The 18959-nt window shown below is 36.3% G+C and overlaps 1 protein-coding gene across 2 annotated transcripts; it reads left to right on the forward strand.

Annotated features, from left to right (window-relative positions):
• The first annotated feature begins 9007 nt into the window (after window positions 1-9007).
• Window positions 9008-17093, forward strand: LOC136218547 (putative ribosomal large subunit pseudouridine synthase SVR1, chloroplastic). Of its 2 annotated transcripts, XR_010683833.1 has the most exons (12): window positions 9008-9565; window positions 9653-9732; window positions 9831-9931; window positions 10065-10137; window positions 10300-10393; window positions 10503-10551; window positions 10742-10892; window positions 13326-13382; window positions 13746-13801; window positions 14159-14372; window positions 15306-15443; window positions 16475-17093. XR_010683833.1 is itself a non-coding variant. In XM_066005491.1 (10 exons), the coding sequence occupies exons 1-10, from the start codon at window positions 9061-9063 to the stop codon at window positions 14229-14231; spliced, it is 1239 nt and encodes a 412-aa protein (XP_065861563.1). In that variant the 5' UTR covers window positions 9008-9060; the 3' UTR covers window positions 14232-14592. The 2 variants fall into 2 exon arrangements, 1 of the variants encoding a protein (XP_065861563.1); XM_066005491.1 differs by lacking the exons at window positions 15306-15443; window positions 16475-17093 and having other exon boundaries at window positions 14159-14592.
• The last annotated feature ends 1866 nt before the right edge of the window (window positions 17094-18959 follow it).

Genomic DNA, 18959 nt, shown 5'->3' on the forward strand with positions numbered 1-18959 from the left:
GTGTTCCTATCATTGATGGCTTGCGTGAAAGCACAAAGAGGCTCTAGCGCTACTCAACTCACCTCTCCACCCATGCTCACAACGATACCTTCCTTTATAAACCCGATGATGGCAAAACGGGGGAGAAAAGCCAAGAGGGAACTCAGAGCCACGGAGGAACTCAGCTTGCAGGTAATGCCTCAGGAAGTAAGGATAAAGGCAAAGGAGTATATCAAGCTGATCAAGCTGACCATCTGAAGGAAAAGAAAAAGAAAAACTAGATATAGTCTAGTCAAAGTTTAGAACTTAGCATAGGATCTTTCCTTCCTCATATGTTTTTTTGTTTAATCTATGACAAGTACTATTTCCTCAAAATTGGTCGATAAAATTGAACAAACAAATTAAGAAGTAAAATATGCTCAGTATACATTAACACCAAAATACTTATGTAATAAACTGAGTAACAACATACTTCTAATATTTTTGAAAGCTGACTTAAATCCAATTAGCTCAGTTCTTGAAAAATCTAACATTAAACTAAGTCAGTATACACAAATGTCTTAAGGTTAATTCAATTAAATCTTGGAAGGTTTAGAATTAAGTTAAGACACTATGTGCAACCCTTACGGGGGAGTTATTTCAAAAATAAATCAATCATGGGGTAACTTATAACTGAGTTCCATAATTATGTATTTTGCCAACATCAAAATGGGGGAGTTTGTTGAAACACCTTTCCACAAGATTTTGATTTGACAAAATCATCCATGATTAAGAGGCAATTAAATTTAAATGCTTTGATTTATGTACTAATGTGTTTGTTCAATATTGAGTGCAAAAATATATATATAAAGTTAGACAGGTTAAAAGTCAGCATAAGCCAAAGCTGAGTGGAACGGAACTCAGCATGAAAGAATAAAAGCTGAGTGGAGTAGAACTCAGTGTCAGAAGTCTTCTTCAAAGTTGCCAGAACGAAGCTGACTAAATTAGAAGACTCTTTTAGAATTATACAAACAGAACGGAGCTGACTAAAAAGGAACTCAGCATGGAAGTTGAACATTCGAAGATAACGAATGAAGTTGAGTAACAGTCAGGACAGCATGAAGGATCCGTTCACTAAAGGACAAAGTCTGCCAATCTTCTGCATCAATAATTGAAGCCTCGAAAATACACAGAAGACTAATTCCAAGAAACATGGGTCAATGGATTATTGGTAAAAGACAACTGGCACAAAAAGACAAGTCTGATGCAAGAAGACAAAACCTGATGCCTGAAGAAAACAGAGGAAGGGAATGGCGGAACAGTCTGAAGCTGACCAGAAGATGTTCCCCAAAAGAGCCGTTTTGGTGTTAACGGCTAAAACAATTCAAATGATCCAATTCCAGATTTTCTTCTATATAAGGACAATCAAGAACCTTGGATCATTGCCGAAGTATTAAAAGAAAAATACAAGAGAGAAAATCTTCAAAGCACTCAAATACAAAAAATCTTACACCAACATTTCTATTCTCTGTGTAAATGCTAGATTGATTGTTTTGTAATCATCTAAGGTGTTCTTTACTTGAAAAAGAACAAGTGTGTAATCAATAGGAATATTGAGAGTGTTGAGCTGAGTACTTGGTTGTAAGTATTCAGTGGTAGAAAAATCTAAGTGCTGGGTTGTAGTACTTAGTAGGAGCTGAGTAGACGAATAGAGGACGTACTCTTGCATACTCACTGCCTTGTAAAGGGTTTGTGCTCTACATTGAAAGAGCTCAGTATTGGATTGAAAATCCCAGGAGGAACTGGGGACTGGACGTAGGCAGAGAGGCCGAACCAGGATAAGTCGTGCTGAGTAACTTCTAAACTCTTTCTCTCAATATATATATATATATATATATATATATATATATATATATTTATATATATATATATGTGCATGTGTTGCTTGTTATATTTACTCATCTTATAAATTGTTAAAACTGAAACTGAGTAAATCTGAGTGCTGAGTTGGAAGCTGACCTTTCAAGTGTCAATTCCCAACTCTCAAGTCAAGCAGTCTTAGTCAGCATAGAACTAAAACTGTCTGACTAATCAATCGGCCGTGCTGACCAACACGCTGAGTTATCAAACTCTTAAAATAACATTAAGTCAGCATAATTAAAAGCGAAAAAAGTTACATTAGTTCCTACCCCCCCTTGGAACTAATTACTAGGGACCAACACCATAGACCTGCATCAATTGAGCCCTGCAAATATCTAAAAATTCTTTTTATAGCCGTTAGATGAGATTCTCTAGGGTCAGCTTGATATCTCGCACAATAACATACTGAGTACTGTATATCAGGTCTACTAGCTGTGAGATAAAGTAGGGAACCTATCATACCTCGATAGAGTTTACTATCTATTGACTTACTTTTCTCATCTTTGCATAGGACAGTATCAGTACCCATAGGGGTTGATATGGGTTTGCAGTCCATCATATCGAATTTCTTTAACATCTCTTTGGTGTACTTGGACTGACTTATGAAGATGCCATTCTTACCTTGCTTGATTTGGAGTCTAAGGAAGAAGTTGATTTCCCCCATCATGGACATCTCGAATTCAGTTTGCATCTGTTTGCTAAATTCTTTGCACAAAGATTCGTCAGTAGCACCAAATATTATATCATCTACATATATTTGTGCAAGTAGGGTATGTTTACCCTTTTTCTTAATAAACAAGGTTGTATCAGCTTTTCCTCTGACATAGTTCCTGGTTAGCAGGAAGTTGGTCAACCTCTCATACCAAGCTCTTGGAGCTTGCTTCAGGCCGTACAAGGCCTTCTTGAGTTTATAAACGTGGTTCGGATATTTTGGATCTTCGAACCCAGGAGGTTGATTAACATATACCTCTTCGTTTATAACACCATTAAGAAATGCACTTTTGACATCCATTTGGTATAATTTAAAATTCATAAAACTAGCATAGGCACACAGTATACGTATAGCTTCTAGCCTAGCAACTAGTGCAAACGTTTCTCCATAGTCAATACCCTCTTGCTGACTATAGCCTTGGGCTACAAGTCGAGCTTTGTTTCTTATTACATTTCCATGCTCATCTAGTTTGTTTCTAAAGACCCACTTAGTTCCTATGGGCTTTTGATTTCTAGGTTTAGGCACTAGATCCCATACCTCATTTCTGGTGAATTGGTCAAGCTCTTCTTGCATGGCATTGATCCAATATTCATCGTGCTCAGCATCAGCAAAGTTCTTTGGTTCATGCATTGAGACGAATGCAACATTGTTGAGGTATTTCCAAAGCTGATCTCTGGTCATCAGCTTGTTGTCAGCAGCATCAAGAATGGACTTTTCTGAATGTCCTCTTGGGATTTTTATTTCTTTGGGCAATATTGAGTCATTTGGGATAGGTGTTTCTACAATCTCTACAGGAATAGATTAGTCAGTAAATGTTATTTCAACTTCTTGCTTACCTTTGGTCAGCCCTTGTATAGATGACACAGAGGCTCCATTTTGATCAGCGGAAGTTGAGCTTGGTTCATCTTCAGTGAGCTGAGTTCTTTTTCCTACAGGGTCAGCTTCATCGAACTCAACATGAACAGACTCTTCTACAACCTGAGTTCGTTTATTATAGACTCTATATGCTTTACTGTTTGCTGAGTACCCTAAGAAGATCGCTTCGTCAGCTTTAGCATCAAATTTTGCAAGATTGTCCTTTGTATTGAGTACGAAACATTTACACCCAAAGGCACGAAAGTAACCAATGTTGGGCTTTCGTCCTTTCCAAAGTTCATATGGGGTTTTCTTAAGTATAGGTCTTACTAGAGCCCTATTCAGTATATAGCATGCTGTGTGGACAGCTTCACCCCAGAAGTACTTTGGAAGCCTATTTTCACTCAGCATGGTTCTAGCGATTTCGACAATTGTTCTGTTCTTCCTTTCAACAACCCCATTCTGTTGAGGCGTTCTAGGAGCAGAGAAATTGTGGTCAATACCACTAGTTTCACAGAATTCATCAAACTGTTGGTTTTTGAATTCTCCACCGTTGTCGCTTCTAATATGAGCTACTTTTAGGTCTTTGTCAATTTCAAGTTTTCTAATAAGTGTAGTAAACATCTCAAAAGTTTCATCCTTGCTACTCAGCAAGATGATCCAAGTGTACCGAGAGAAATCATCTACAATGACTAATGAGAATTTCTTACCTCCCAAGCTGAGTGGCTGGATAGGTCCGAAAAGATCCAAATGTAGTAATTCCAATGGTCTCTTGGTTGAGACAATATTTTTACTATGAAATGACTTTTTAGTTTGTTTGCCTTGCTGACAAGCTTTACACAGTTGATCTTTTTCAAATTTTAATTTAGGTAATCCCTCAACTAATTGCTTTCTAGCTAATTTGGCAAGAAGGTCCATGCTGACATGCCCAAGTCTTCTATGCCATAGCCAGGAGTTATCCTCTTTAGACACTAAGCATATGTTTTTAGAAAACTGTTTTTCTAAGTTTAGCATGTATACATTATCTACATGAGGGGCAGTTAAAATTAATTCATTTGTGTTCCCCTCGAGTATTTGACACTTAGTATCATCGAATACAACCTTTCTACCGCTCTTGCAAAGCTGAGCTACACTCAGTAGATTGTATTTGAGACCGTTGACTAAGGAGACAGACTCAATAGTTGGGTTACCTCCGATAGTACCTGAGCCGACTATCTTACCCTTCTTATTGTCTCCGAAGCTTACACTTCCACCTCATTTAAGCTCTAGTGTGATGAATTGTGTTTCATCACCTGTCATGTGTCTTGAGCATGCGCTGTCTATGTACCAAAGTTTTGACTTCTCCACGCATGTCAAGCTGGCCTGCATTTTAAACTATTCATCTTTAGGTACCCAATTCTTTTTGGGTCCTTTCTTGTTAGTATAAACAGGTGCAAAGTCATATTTCAGTTTGTGACGACACACTTTTATAGTGTGGCCATTTTTACCACAGAAGTCACAATAACTTACTCTTTGAGGGTGATGCTGAGTGTGGTCAGCATTGTTATGTTGAGCATGCCAACATACTTTAGTGGTATGTCCTTTTCTTCTGCAGAAGTCGCATTGGACAATTCGCTTGTTGAACCAACACACATCTTTTGTGTGTCCCCTTTTCCCGCAACAGTCACACTGGGTGAATTGTTTATGCTGACTAGTACTTGAGTACTCAGCATGGGATTTATGTTTATTTGAGCCTTTTATTTGACTTTGTAGGGTTGTAACGTCCTTTCTAAGTTTCTTTGACTCAGATTGAACCTCCGTGACAAACTTATGCATTATTTGAATGTTGCTATGTAAATCTGCATTGTCTTGGAGGAGATATCTGAGGTCACTCAGCTTGACCTCTTCAATCTCGTCACACCGCCTGCTGAGTGATTTGATTCTCTTGTTACACTTTTTAGTTAGTGTATATAAATCACTCAAGGCATTTACCATTTCGTTTCTAAGCAAAAGTAGGGATGTTACCTCATTGTTGTGTTCCTCCTGGTCAGTTTCATCAGAGAGGTCAGCTTGCTCAGATTGAGAGTGATCAGCATCATCGGCCATGAAGCATATGTTTGCCGTTTCATTTGCATCAGCTTCGGATGATGTTGACTCGTCACTGTCACTCCATGTTGCTACCATTGCCTTCTTGTTTCCCTTCTGATCTCTTTTTAGGTTTGGACAGCTTGACTTGATGTTACCATTTTGGTGACACTCAAAACATGTGACGGACTTGGAGCTGTCCTTCTTATATTTGTCACTGGACTCAGCTTTGTACCTATCACCTCTCTTGTATGGCCGTTTGCTATTTCTGACATTTCTTCTGAACAGCTTCTTCATCTTTCTAGTAAACATAGCCATTTCCTCATCATCAGTTGACTCAGCTTCTGTGGAGTCAGCTTTCATCACTAGCGATTTCTGTTTCTTATCTTCGGACTTTTCTTTAGCTTCAAAGTTTTTCATAGAGATTTCGTGGGTCAGCAAGGATCCGATCAGCTCATCATATTTGTAGGTAGTCAAGTCCCGAGCTTCTTCCACAGCTGTTTTCTTTGCTTGCCAGCTCTTAGGTAGACTTCTCAGGATTTTCTTCACCTGTTCCTCTTCAGTGAAGTTCTTTCCAAGTCTTTTGAGCTCATTTATGATGTTGGTGAATCTTGAGTTCATTTCTGAGATGTCTTCGTTCTCGTTCATTTCGAACAGCTCGTAGAGTCTCATATGCTGATTGACTTTGGACTTCTTAACCTTACTTGTGCCTTCATAAGTCACTTCCAACTTCTTCCAAATCTCCTGTGCTGACTCACATCCTGAAATCTTATTGTATTCTGCAGCATCTAAAGCACAGTGAAGCATATTTATAGCCGAAGCATTATTTTGTAATTTTCTGAGGTCATCCTCTGTCCACTCAGCTTCGTTTTTAACAATTTTCTCATTATTAACAGTTTTATATGGCACATGTGGACCTTGAACAATTGCAAGCCATGCACTCATGTTTGTGGCTTGAATAAAGTTTTTCATCCTATTCTTCCAGAATGTATAATTGGATCCAAAGAATAGGGGAGGTCTAGTGATTGATAATCCCTCAGGGAGTATCTGTGTTGTTTGGTTCCCTGGAAGGAAACGAGTGCTGTTCTCAGCCATTTATGGGGATCCGCTCAAGATAGTTATATCTTTGAGTAGTGAGCTTATGCTCTGATACCACTTGTTGGTCCCGTGTGATTAGTTCCAAGGGGGGGTTAGGAACTAATATAACTTTTTTCGTTTAATTAATATGCTGACTTAGTTATTTGGTGAGTTTGTCAACTCAGCTTTTGGTCAGCTTGACCAGATATGTTACAAGACAGCTTTGGTCGGATATTGACTAATGCTGTTTTATTTGTAAGTTAGATATTGACACTCTTGGAGGTCAACTTCTAACTTGGCACTTGAAATTACTCAGAGACAGCTTTAAACAATTTTATATGCTGAGTAAACTTCACACACATCACATGCAAATATATATATATATTGAGAGAGGGTTAGAGATTACTCAGTGTCACTTATCCTGGTTCGGCCTCTCCGCCTACGTCCAGTCCCTAGAGTCCTCCGGGCTTTTAGAATCTAATACTGAGCTCTTTAAAGGTAGAGCACAAACCGATTACAAGGCAGTTGAATATGCAAGAGTGCCTTCCTCTATTCGTCTACTCAACTCCTACTAAGTGCTACAATCCAACACCTAGATTTCTCTACCACTGAATGTTTACAACCAAACACTCATCACAATGCTCTCAATGTTACAATTGATAAACACTTGTTCCTTTTCAAATAAAGAACACTTTAGAAGATTACAAGTAATCACTCTAGCATTTACACAAAGAATGGAAGATGGGTGTAAGATCTTTTTGTACATAAGTGCTTTTGTATCTTTTCTCTCTTGTACTTTTGTTTTTGTCAAAATCAGCAATGATCCAAGAAGTTTGATTGTCCTTATATAGGGGAAAATCTGTGTTGGATCACTTTGAAATGATTTAGCCGTTAATGTTAAAACGGCTCTTTTAGGGGACATATTCTGGTCGGCTTCAGACTGTTCCGGCCATTCCCTTCCTCTGGTTTCCTTCAGACGTCAGGCTTGTCTTCTTGCGTCTGGCTTGTCTTTTTGTGCCAGTTGTCTTTTACCAATAATCCATTGACCCATACATCTCGGAATGTGTCTTTTGTGTATTTCCAAGGTTTCAATTATTGGTGCAGATGGGTGGCAGTCTTTGTCTTGTAGCAAACGACTCTTTTATGCTGTCTTGAGGAAACACTCAGCTTCTACTGCGTAAGTCTTTGTCTTCGGCAATTTCTAAGCTGAGTATTTTTAGTCAGCTCAGCTTCGTAAGACAATTGTTGTTGCGGCTTCTTATGCTGAGCTTTATTTCGCTTCTCTTTGTTGGGCGTTTATGTCTTAGTCTTTTGATGCTACGTTTGATTCCACTCAGCTTGATGCTTTAGACTTCTATGCTGACCTTCATTCCACTTAGCTTGTTTTGTTCATCTCATGCTGACTTCGTCCTGTCTTGCTTTTTATGTTTATCTTTATTTATATTTATACTCAACATTGAACAAACGAATTAGTACAATTAAAATAAAGCACTTAAATTTAATTGTCCCTTAATCATGAATTATTTTGTCAAATCAAAATCTTGTGGAAAGGTGTTTCAACAGGGCAGACTTGGAGAAGGAATTTCTGTCTTACTACTTCCCACCTTCAAAGACGACGATGCTGAGGAGTGAGATCACCTCGTTCCACCAGCCCGAGCATGAAGCACTCCACACATCTTGGACCCGATTCATGAAAATGCTCTACATGTGCCCGCACCATGACATTCCGAAGCACTCTTTAGTAAGCATCTTCTACCATGGGTTGACGCCTACTAATCGAGCTACTGTAGACTCCGCTGCAGGTGGAGATCTCTTTAGGAAGTCAGCTACTGCAACATATGAGATGATCAATGAACTGGCCCGGAAGAGCGTGCAGTGGCAAGATGAGAAGCTTCCTGGTCCATCTAGGCAACGAGTATTTACTGTGGAAAACCAATAATTGAACTCAGTTGTAGCAGAGTTGAGCAAGAAGATGGATGTTCTTATGGCTAAGCTTAGACAGCCCACACGGCCTCCTTTCTGTGTGCATTGTGGCGGTGATCACCAAGGGAAGGATTGCCAAGTCAGTAACCCTTTCACCGGAGATGGGATGGAGAATGTCCAGGCGGTCAAGAAAAACGCATGACCACTTGATCGTCCATGGGAAATAACGTAAATTTTCAATTTTTTTTTATAATCATCTATTTCCGGGATTTTCGGGTTGTAACTCATTAGTTATTTTCAAAACTTCAGTTTTGATCGGAAGAAAGAAACTATTCACAATTTTTGAAAAAAAAAATATGAAAAGAGTAAAAATGTCAATATGAGGTAGTAACTAGTAAAATGGGGGTGGTAAATATCAATTATTATTATTTTTTTTTGTTGTATTTGGATGAAAAATATATATATATATATTTTGGGACGAGAAACCCGAAACCCAAATCTGCACCAACCTATAATCCAGTGTTAGTTCATGGAATCCAACTGAAGGAAAAATGGTAGTAGTTGCAGCATTTTCATCTTCTCTCCACATCCACCACTTCGCCTTCTCCAATTCCTCTCTTTCTCTTCTCAAATCTTTCCGTCTACTCCCCCGCATATATTGCTCTTTGTCATCATCTTCCTCTCCTTCTCTTGAATTCAATATCTCCTTTGCCCCTCCAAAACCCAAACCCAAACCCAAACTACCTCCGTCTCAACTCTCCGCCTTAGACAATGACGGCTCTGCTCAGCTCTTCATTCCGTGGATTGTTCGCGATGAGGATGGCAATTTTAAACTCCAGTCCCATCCGCCTGCGCGTCTCATTCACGCTCTCGCTGATGCCAAAACGGAGCCGAAGAAGAAGAAGACCAGGGAAAATGCTGTCAGTGTAAAGTACCCGGGTGGAGCAACCACTGCGGGTCCTGAACGGAATCTGTCCAAGGCTGCCCGGAGGTTTTACAATGAGAATTTTAGGGAGCTGCCGCAGCGTCTCAGCAAGGTTCTCGCCGCCTCTGGAGGTAATAATAGACCCATATTCTATACCAACTTATATATGTATGAACTTGGTGTGGTTAAAATGGGGGCTTTCTTTCAAATTTAATCAGTTGCGTCAAGAAGGAATTGCGAAGAGCTTATTTTCGAAGGTAAAGTGACTGTTAATGGTTCTGTGTGCAACACTCCTCAGGTGAGCTGGATTTTTGTGATTTTCTTCAAGTAATTTTTGTTCCAGTACCTTTTAAAGTTAAAATCTCAATGCCTTTTAGTAATTTAAATGATGTTCAGACTAGAGTTGATCCTGCAAGGGATGTCATTTATGTCAATGGAAATCGCCTTCCCAAGAAATTGCCTCCGAAAGTGTATCTTGCTCTCAACAAGCCAAAAGGGTTAGTACTTAGCAATTGCAACCGTCTTCGAGGGATAAACGTTTTGGCACTGCTGTTGGTTCTGTTGATTATTTGATCACCTTTAGGCTTTTTATTTTTAAAATTAAGAATTGATGTTATTTGATTGAGTCAGGTACATTTGTTCATCTGGGAAGGAAGAATCTAAGTCTGTGATGAGCCTATTTGATGACTTTTTGAAGAGCTGGGTAGGTGCACATTACAAACTTGAATAGGCAGTGCTGAAGTTAGTCTTTTATTTTGAAAAACAAAATAATGATTAAATTCAGGAGTACTAGTATATGCTTTTTGACTATATTTCTTTTACCTCCGCAAATTGGTGACTTAATATTTTTTTTTTCTGTTTCTAGAATCAAAGAAATTCAGGACTGCCTAAACCTCGATTATTTACTGTTGGACGACTTGATGTTGCCACGACTGGATTGATTATTGTGACTAATGATGGTTTGCATTTATCCATCTGTGCAATTTTGTGTCTAAATGTTACACAGATACATATATGTATTAAATTAAGCAAGTTGTTTTGAAACTATCTTACTGCTTTATGTTTCAGGAGATTTTGCTCAAGCTCTTGCACATCCCTCATTTAGACTAACAAAGGAGTAAGGATTCATCTGTTTTCTTGTACCGTTACCAACTTTCTTAATTAGGCCTAGGTGTTCTAAAGATTTGCTTAATGAAATTGCATTAGTAGAGGTTGTTGTTATTGTTTTTTTTTTTTTAATTGGAACATAATTTAGAAGCTGGAGTCATGTATGAATTTGAAGAATTGGTTTGTTATCGTGATTGTAGATACATTGCAGCCGTGGAGGGCTCAGTAAGCAAGCGGCATTTGATAGCCCTTAGTGACGGAACTGTTGTTGAAGGTGTCCATTGCACTCCAGATTCTGTAGAGCTACTTCCACGACAGGCAGATGTTTCAAGAGCTCGCCTTCGTATAGTGGTACTTCCTATCTGTTTCAATCTTGTACAAATTATTATGTTTTTCTTTATTTGTTCCACTATTGTTACAGTGCTTTGTTGTTCCATTGATTTGCTGGAACTTTTCACTTTCTTATTCTATGGATTTGGGCCTAATTGAGCTCATCATGGGCAATTACTATTATCCTTGAATTTAATGAGATTGAGTTGTGTAAGTAAAGGCGTAACTCACTTCAAAAGGTATCCTCTAAAAGGGAGGATTGCCTCATACATAAGGAGTCGTATCTCTCCCTAATTAAACAATGTGAAATATTTAACACCCTTCATGCTCAAAACCATTTGGAGCGTGAAACAAAATATCCACGGGCGACCCAACATTAAATACAAGGCTCTGATACCATGTAAATGAAGGCATGACTTACACCAAAAGATACCTCTAAAAGGTAGGTTTGCCTTGCGTATATAAGAAGTCATATAACTCTCTAATTAAGGATGTGAAATATTTAACAAGTTTATTATAATGTAATTTAAATTACACGCAGTTTGCAAATATGTAAACTTTAGTATTCTCTCACTTAAGTTTGTGGAGTTAGGTCTTGTTCTTTTTTACTGAAATTAACTGAACTGAATGCTACTGAATTGAATTGCACAAAATAATTATAATTATAATAAATTATATATATAATGATATATTTTATATATAAATAATTATAATTACAATAAATAATGATAAATTATATATATATATAATGATAAATGATATATTATATATAAAAAATATAATAAAAATTATATATTATATATATAATAAATTGTAAATTATATATAAGTAATTATAATTATAATAAATAATGATGAATTTATATATAAATAATACTAAATTATAAATTATATAAATTATAATAAATTATAGGGAAAAGTACAAAAATAAACCTTGTGGTTACACCCATTTTCGAACAACACTCATGTGGTTTAAAAGTTTGCAAAGTAGTACCATTTACTTCATTCCGTTAGCAAACACATACCAAATTGACTAACGGTGTTAAAAGTCAAAAGGAAAAGAGTTAATTTGGTCCTTATATTTATTTATTTTTATAAATTGACCCTTTATTATCTAATTATCACAAACAAACCCCAAAATAAAAAATAAAAATCAAATACACCCTCTTTTCCATCACTCTTTAATTTCTTATTTTTCTTTTTCTTTTTCTTTCTTCTCTCTCCTCTTTGTTAATTTCTCTCTCTAAAATCAATTGAATAAAACAGTAACAAATGACATTATGCATCCAAATGCCCACCATTGCAAAAGAAATTTGAACTTACCAAACGAATCATTAATATACTCATTGCATATCAATTGGAGGTTGCATTTCACATAGCATCCATTAAACCAAATGTTACACTTCATAAGCACATTAACATCTAGATATAACAAAAACATCAAGCACTGAAGCAAACTTCATGAATTTTCGAAATAGTTCTTGAAGACAAAGAAACAATAACACCGGGTATCGTCAAAAACGGATCACTGAACAGAATCAAATAAACGGAAGCAAATAAAAACTCCAGTAACCTAAATATAATTCCACGAAATCCGCATGCAGATGATAAAAGAATTTACACAACAATAGACGAGGCCTTACGTGTGAATTGCTTGGAATCTACAGACATACACTGCACAAAAATGGTGAGAGAAGGGAAGCTTTACCTAAAAATGAAACTGTTACGATCCTGGACATTGGATTTAAATTAGTTTGTTCATCTGAAGTGTTCTAAATTAGCAAGTACCTTTTGATATTTCAAGCAGATTTTAGCTTTTGAACCTTGAATTCGTCATGTAAAAAACTAAAGTTTTTAACTAATTCATTTGCTTTTTTACCTTTTTTGTGTTTTTCTTGTATATTTTTTTTTGCGTTTTTACCATTTTATTTATGTTTTCATTATTTTTAGTTTTTCTCGTTTTCACGTTTTTTCCATTTTTTGCATTTTTTTCGTGTTTTTACCGTTTTCACATTTCAAATGTTTTTCCGTGTTTTTCTGATTTTACTTTTTTCATGTTTTTCTTTACATAATATAATATACATTAAACATTTGAGCAATTGATGGTAATAATTAAAATTTTAAAATAAAAAAAACACTTAAGGTTCCATCTTATTTCATTCCATCAGCCAAACATAGGAATACTCATTTTTAGAGAATACATATTATATTATATTCTCTTCTATTCTAATCCTTAGTAATAGCTATGCTATTCCATTTCATGAACCAAACGACATCTAAGAGGCTCTTGGAGTTGGATTTGACAGAAACTCCTCAAAATTTAATTTAAGAGCTTAACAAAGGAGTCCAGAGGCTCTTAATTTATGTACTATGCTCTTTCTCTTCTTAGAATTGAGTTTCCTTTTTATCAATTGATTAATATGGATTTACTAACGTGCTTAAACTAGTTGTGCAGGTTCATGAAGGGAGGAACCATGAAGTTCGAGAACTTGTAAAGAATGCTGGATTAGAGGTCAGTTTTGCTTTACTGCTAATACCACTTTCGTGTGATGGAAGATTATAACAATACATGTGATATAGATATATAAGAGAGCAAGGTCTTCACAACAATAATCATAGTTTCATATTCAGTCGTTGTTAGTAATATTTTAAAATGATAAACTTTGTAAATGCTTTACAGAAACATTTATTCTTTCACCTCTAATTGATGTCTTTTTAATTAAAAAAAAACTAAAATGTCTATCTAAGTTTAAGCCGCTACCATTGTTGTAAAATATTGAGTATATGCATTCTGCTGAAGTCCATATTATGAACATTTCTAGCTGCGCAATTCATAATTTATGGTTATCAGCAATATCTTAGTTATTCTTTTCAGGTTTACTCGTTGAAGCGTGTACGAATTGGTGGTTATAGGCTTCCATCAGATCTTGGGTAATTCTTTGATTATTTGTTTTTGAGACTATTATAGATTCCCTTGTGTTTGTTCTTCATCACTATACAATAGAATATTTCTTTTAGGTTGAAATGTACGTGTATGCAAAAATGAAAATACTAACCTTAATAATAAAGCTGAGACGGAATGCAAAAAGAAGTTCCCTTCCTTAACAAAAAAGATATTGTCTCTTTTTGGTTCCATGCTGAACTTTGCATAATTAAAGGAGTGCTTTTGTTAGAATAACCTCGTTTTGCTTACGAAACTTGTACAAGTATCTTGACTGAATTATACTTTATACAATTTCTCTGGATCCCAGTTGTGGAGCTGAAAGTAAGTAATTATGTAAATCTCAGGATTGGGAAGCATGTTGAACTAAAACAATCTGATCTGAAGACAATGGGATGGAAGGGTTCAAAAGTTGAGTGACAGATAAGGCTTCAGAAGGACATTCGCTGTGCTTTTTTGATCAGTAGCATCCCCCTTAAATTAAATTGAACTGCTGTCTTAGTCTTTCACTGGACAATGTCACAGAGATGAAGGCGTTTCGATAGAAATGATGCAATTGCAGTAAGTAAATTAATTTTGTCAAATGGATATGTTTTGTTGGAAATGCAATGAAAATGTAAATATGTTTAGTGAATAGTTGAATCCATAAGAGTTTTGGTTGCATATGTAAAAAGTACCAGCAGTATCTGGTTTAGTAGAGAACCAACAGCTACAAGCCTACTGATGCCATATTACATACTTAACTCATCTTTGATTAACAATCAATTTGAGACCTCTCCAACTGAGAACAACAATAGCTAAATACCAAAGATCAATACTTTTGAATATATATATCATAACTGATATAATTTAGCGTGGTTCACTTTTGATTTTGGCGTACTCCACCATGAATCTTGAGAATTATTCTTCTACTATAAAATGACATATCTACAATTTCTAGAGTTATATAAAATAGGACTACCCTCTACAAAACTCACATCTTCTAACTGAGAAGCTCTTTCAAAAACTCAAACTCTATGCAAATAAGATTATTTCACTCAACTTGGCTTTTTGGGGGTTCATTTTGAACCATATTTTCAATAGTGTAGTTATGCTAATTACACGAGGGTCTTGTTATCCTTGCATCTATTCCACGATATTTGAACTTTTCCGACCGGCGACCATTGGTAGTTTCTAGGCAGTTTTTAATTCAAATCAGATGGTTTTTGCCTCAAAAACTGATATATTTTTGTTGGAAAACCGTCCGAAGGACAGCAAGCAAAAGGAAAGTTTTTGTGAAAGAAAGGAGTGAAAAGAGAGTGAAAGTGAGATTATAAACAAATTCTACCAATTTCTATCAAATTTGAGAGTGCAAACATCCAAACCAAACACAAATCTTGTTTTATATAGTTGAAATCCGTTTTCTACGAACTGTTTCACTATACATCAATTCTTTAAGTTATTACACTTCTAAGAATTGAGATTTTGGGTCCAAAACTTTCATATTTGGTGCAGTTTGGTCCAAGTACATTTGAAATCATAATTTCTGATCTTTCCAAGTCACTATTACTCGGGTTCAGATTGCTGCTTCAGATTCCTGCTTTGTGTTATGTTGGCCTACCACGCACAACAAACTAGGAAAGCTTTCAAAAGGTAACTTCTAAAGGGTTTAAAAAGCCTTTTCCCTAAATTTGCAATCTGTTTATTTTCATTTTCGTGTTTTTTTGGGTTCTATGCTTAAAGAAGGAAATCTATCGTCTGAGGTAGGTCCCCGATCGGTGATCCCTGTCCCCCGATCGGGCACCCTGTGATAGATCGGCCACATGAATCAGATAGATAGAATTCTATCTTGATTCGAGTATGATAGATTCTAGTTCATTTCGGTAAATTTAATATTTTTGTTTATACGACATAAAATCAATTACGGGATAATAAGGGTATTTTGGTCTTTTTAAAGATATTAAACCGATTAGAATTTTAAACTAGGTTGTGGCTTAACTGCATGCTTTGTGTTAGATCTTAGGCTTGATTGAGTCCTAATTGATCGAGTCCGGCGTCATAGTTAAATCCGAAAAACATGTCCCAATGTTTTGCGGCTAATGATTATTGTTTTGCAAGTTTAATAGCTTTATTTCTTAGGACTAAAATTGACGTAATAGGGCTCTTGCGCCATTCGTATTGTGATGTAATATATTTTATCATTTCAGTATTTATTTATTGCTTTTGAACGTGATTCGATAATTAAACGAAATCTGATTAGAATATAAATGATATTTTAATAAAAGACAAGTCTACGTGTTTATTAATCAGACTCTTTAAATGTTTAAGTCACAGACCTAAATCTGAAGAGGTGGCACGTTGTGAGCCCGTCTGCCATCTAATATTTCACATGTTCCCGTACATTAAAACTCGGGTGACGACTCTGAAATAATTAAAATAATTCGAAAACATGATAAACAGGTTAGTAAATAAATTTGAATGCATACACCGGAAGGGACATGCTAAGCATCGTCCTTAAAACGTTAAGTGACAGTTGTAAAAACGGAATCCCATTTGCCGAAACCTTCCGAATAGGGTAATCGGGTTCCGCATCCGTTCACAGTGGCGACTCTACTGAGGATAAAGCAAATGACTTAAACAAATTAAGGGTGTTACGATTAATAAACCTAAAATTGTCTTTTCAGTAAATTATGTCGGTTGCATCACTTCACGATGCTTAAATGGAGACTGATTCCGGAAGACAGAAGATCAAGGCATTAGAGACAAGATCAAACGTTGACTTTGGACCACTGGCAATTGCATCACTAAATAAGGAAAGAAGTAGAAGCTCCAGACGGCTTGTCCCCTGGTCAACTTGGACAAGATTGCGAGGCAAAACGTTCATGGAAAAGAGCTTCAAAGATTAAGTTTTCGACCAATTATGGGAGAAATAGCCAAGGATTCCTCTCTAACAGCTACGATGAAGGGAAGAACAACATTATCAGCAGCAGAAACGGGTCAAACAGACGAGTTACGGATTTACGCGTGGGTCAAGCAGGACGAATGAGAGAGTGAAACGTGGGTGACAACTTTCTTCCACCATCATGCCAATGAAGGGTTGTGATTCACTTGTTTTATTTGATTTTGTAACTAGTTACTATTTTGCCCTTACTGTTTAACTGGTGTCCTATAAATATCTCATTTTGTGGTTGGTGAAGGGATCTTCTTTCCTTCAACCACCTTATATTACTATCTTTTAAAGTTTCTGTTTTTAGATATATTTTGGTCTGAACATCCTGTTCACTCATGGATATGAGTGAGTAGTTATCTTTTGCCGGTCTAGCCAGCCATAAATGGTGATTATAAGTATTACTTTTTCATCAATGAAGCATTTTTATCTCTGAATAGTTATCAATGGTATGTGTGAATCCTTAGATTAAGATCAAGTCTATGTGTTAGTAATAATGGATGACATGACAGTGCTCCAAAGTTATGGAAACAACCATTTGATATATATTGTTGTGGACGAACACGAAAATGACCATATATTGAGGTTTCACTTGTGAATGTTCTCTGTTACTTAATGATGGAACACCCTTAATGTAAGGACACTTGGTTAAACTCTATTCTTAGAATCTTTGGAAATGGGACACCGGATCTTAGTGAGATTAGAGAGAGATACTCAACTAGGAAACTTAGTAATTCTTCATTGTATGGAATAGTTGTGCTTGCAGTTGCCTGTTTGGTGTAGTGCTAGACCTGTATCAGTTCAAATCTGATATTTATCTTCTTGCAAATCTTGTCTTTATGTGTTTATGCATGATTACTAAAACAATCTCAAATTATTGATTCTAGCTTTTAAGGTAATTGTTCTTAAACTTTGAGCTCAATCCTTGTGGAAATGACACTTGGCTTTATCCAACTACAACTAACCTAGTACACTTACTAGAAGACCATATTTAACATGCCATTTCATATGACATAACACAACCGTCGTCTGAAGGTCTATCAGACGGCAGCGAACCCCGTGACAGTTTTTTTTCTTGCAGGACGACGGTTTTTAACCATCATCTGAAAGGCTATTTGGCGTAGTGAATAACCTAGTATATGTTCGAGTTGGGAAGAGAAGACGAATTGCAAGTCACCTTAGACGAAAGTATCAATGATGAAGAAGGGTGGTAATATGGAGATGAAATACATGAAATAGTGTTGGAAATGGCAGCCTTAAAAACCAAGGTAAATGACTCCGATAATATCCAATTACGTGATTCTAACCAACGTCTATTACCTTCCGTTTTACAGGCCCCAAAACTGGAATTAAAGGTGTTGCCCTGTCACTTAAAGTATGCTTACTTAGGCAGCGGCAATACACTTTCAGTTATAATATCCAACAAGCTAAGCCCGACTGAAGAAGAACTCCTAATACAAGTTTTACAAGAGCATAAAGAGGTAATTGGATGGACCATTACAGACATAAAGGGAATCAACAGATCTACTGATATCACGTTGATTTCTTTACACCGGATAATGTCCCTGTGAGGTGCCGTTTGTTGGTCCTTTATAACGTGACAAGTTAGTTCCAAAGGGGGGAGGATAGGAACTATTTAAAATTTTTTCCGTTAAGGCTGACTTCTTTTCTTATGAAAAGGTTTACACAGCGTCACTAAGTAGATTCAAGACACAAGCTTAGTCAACTTGTGACTAAGTCTGCTTCTTTACTTGAGTCTGATTCAAATGTCATTCATTCTTATTCATTGCATTCATTCGTACTAAAAATAAAATGATATATGCAATATCTCTTTCCACACTTAATTTGGTCCATGTCCTCATTGGTGCAAAAATTGATAAAACACGAAAAATTGTACGGAAATAAATCATACGAAATAAGATAGAAAAAAATATAAAATTAAATCACCCAACATACACTATGGTCTACTGTAACACCCATATGGCATAGGCTGTAAAAATGTTGCCATTAACGAAAAGGCAACACTTTGGACCATAAAATAGTGTTGCTTAAATGCATGTTGCTATTGATATCAATAGCAACACTTTACCATAGCAAGAGCAACATCAACATAAGTGTTACCATTTATACCAATAGCAACACTTTAAATATCAAAGGCAACTCTAATATAAGTGTTGCCATTTCTTAGAATATGTAACACTATTGTTCGAAAAAATATTAGC

The sequence above is a fragment of the Euphorbia lathyris genome, chromosome 2, assembly GCF_963576675.1.
Source record: "Euphorbia lathyris chromosome 2, ddEupLath1.1, whole genome shotgun sequence".
Classification (NCBI taxonomy): domain Eukaryota; kingdom Viridiplantae; phylum Streptophyta; class Magnoliopsida; order Malpighiales; family Euphorbiaceae; genus Euphorbia; species Euphorbia lathyris.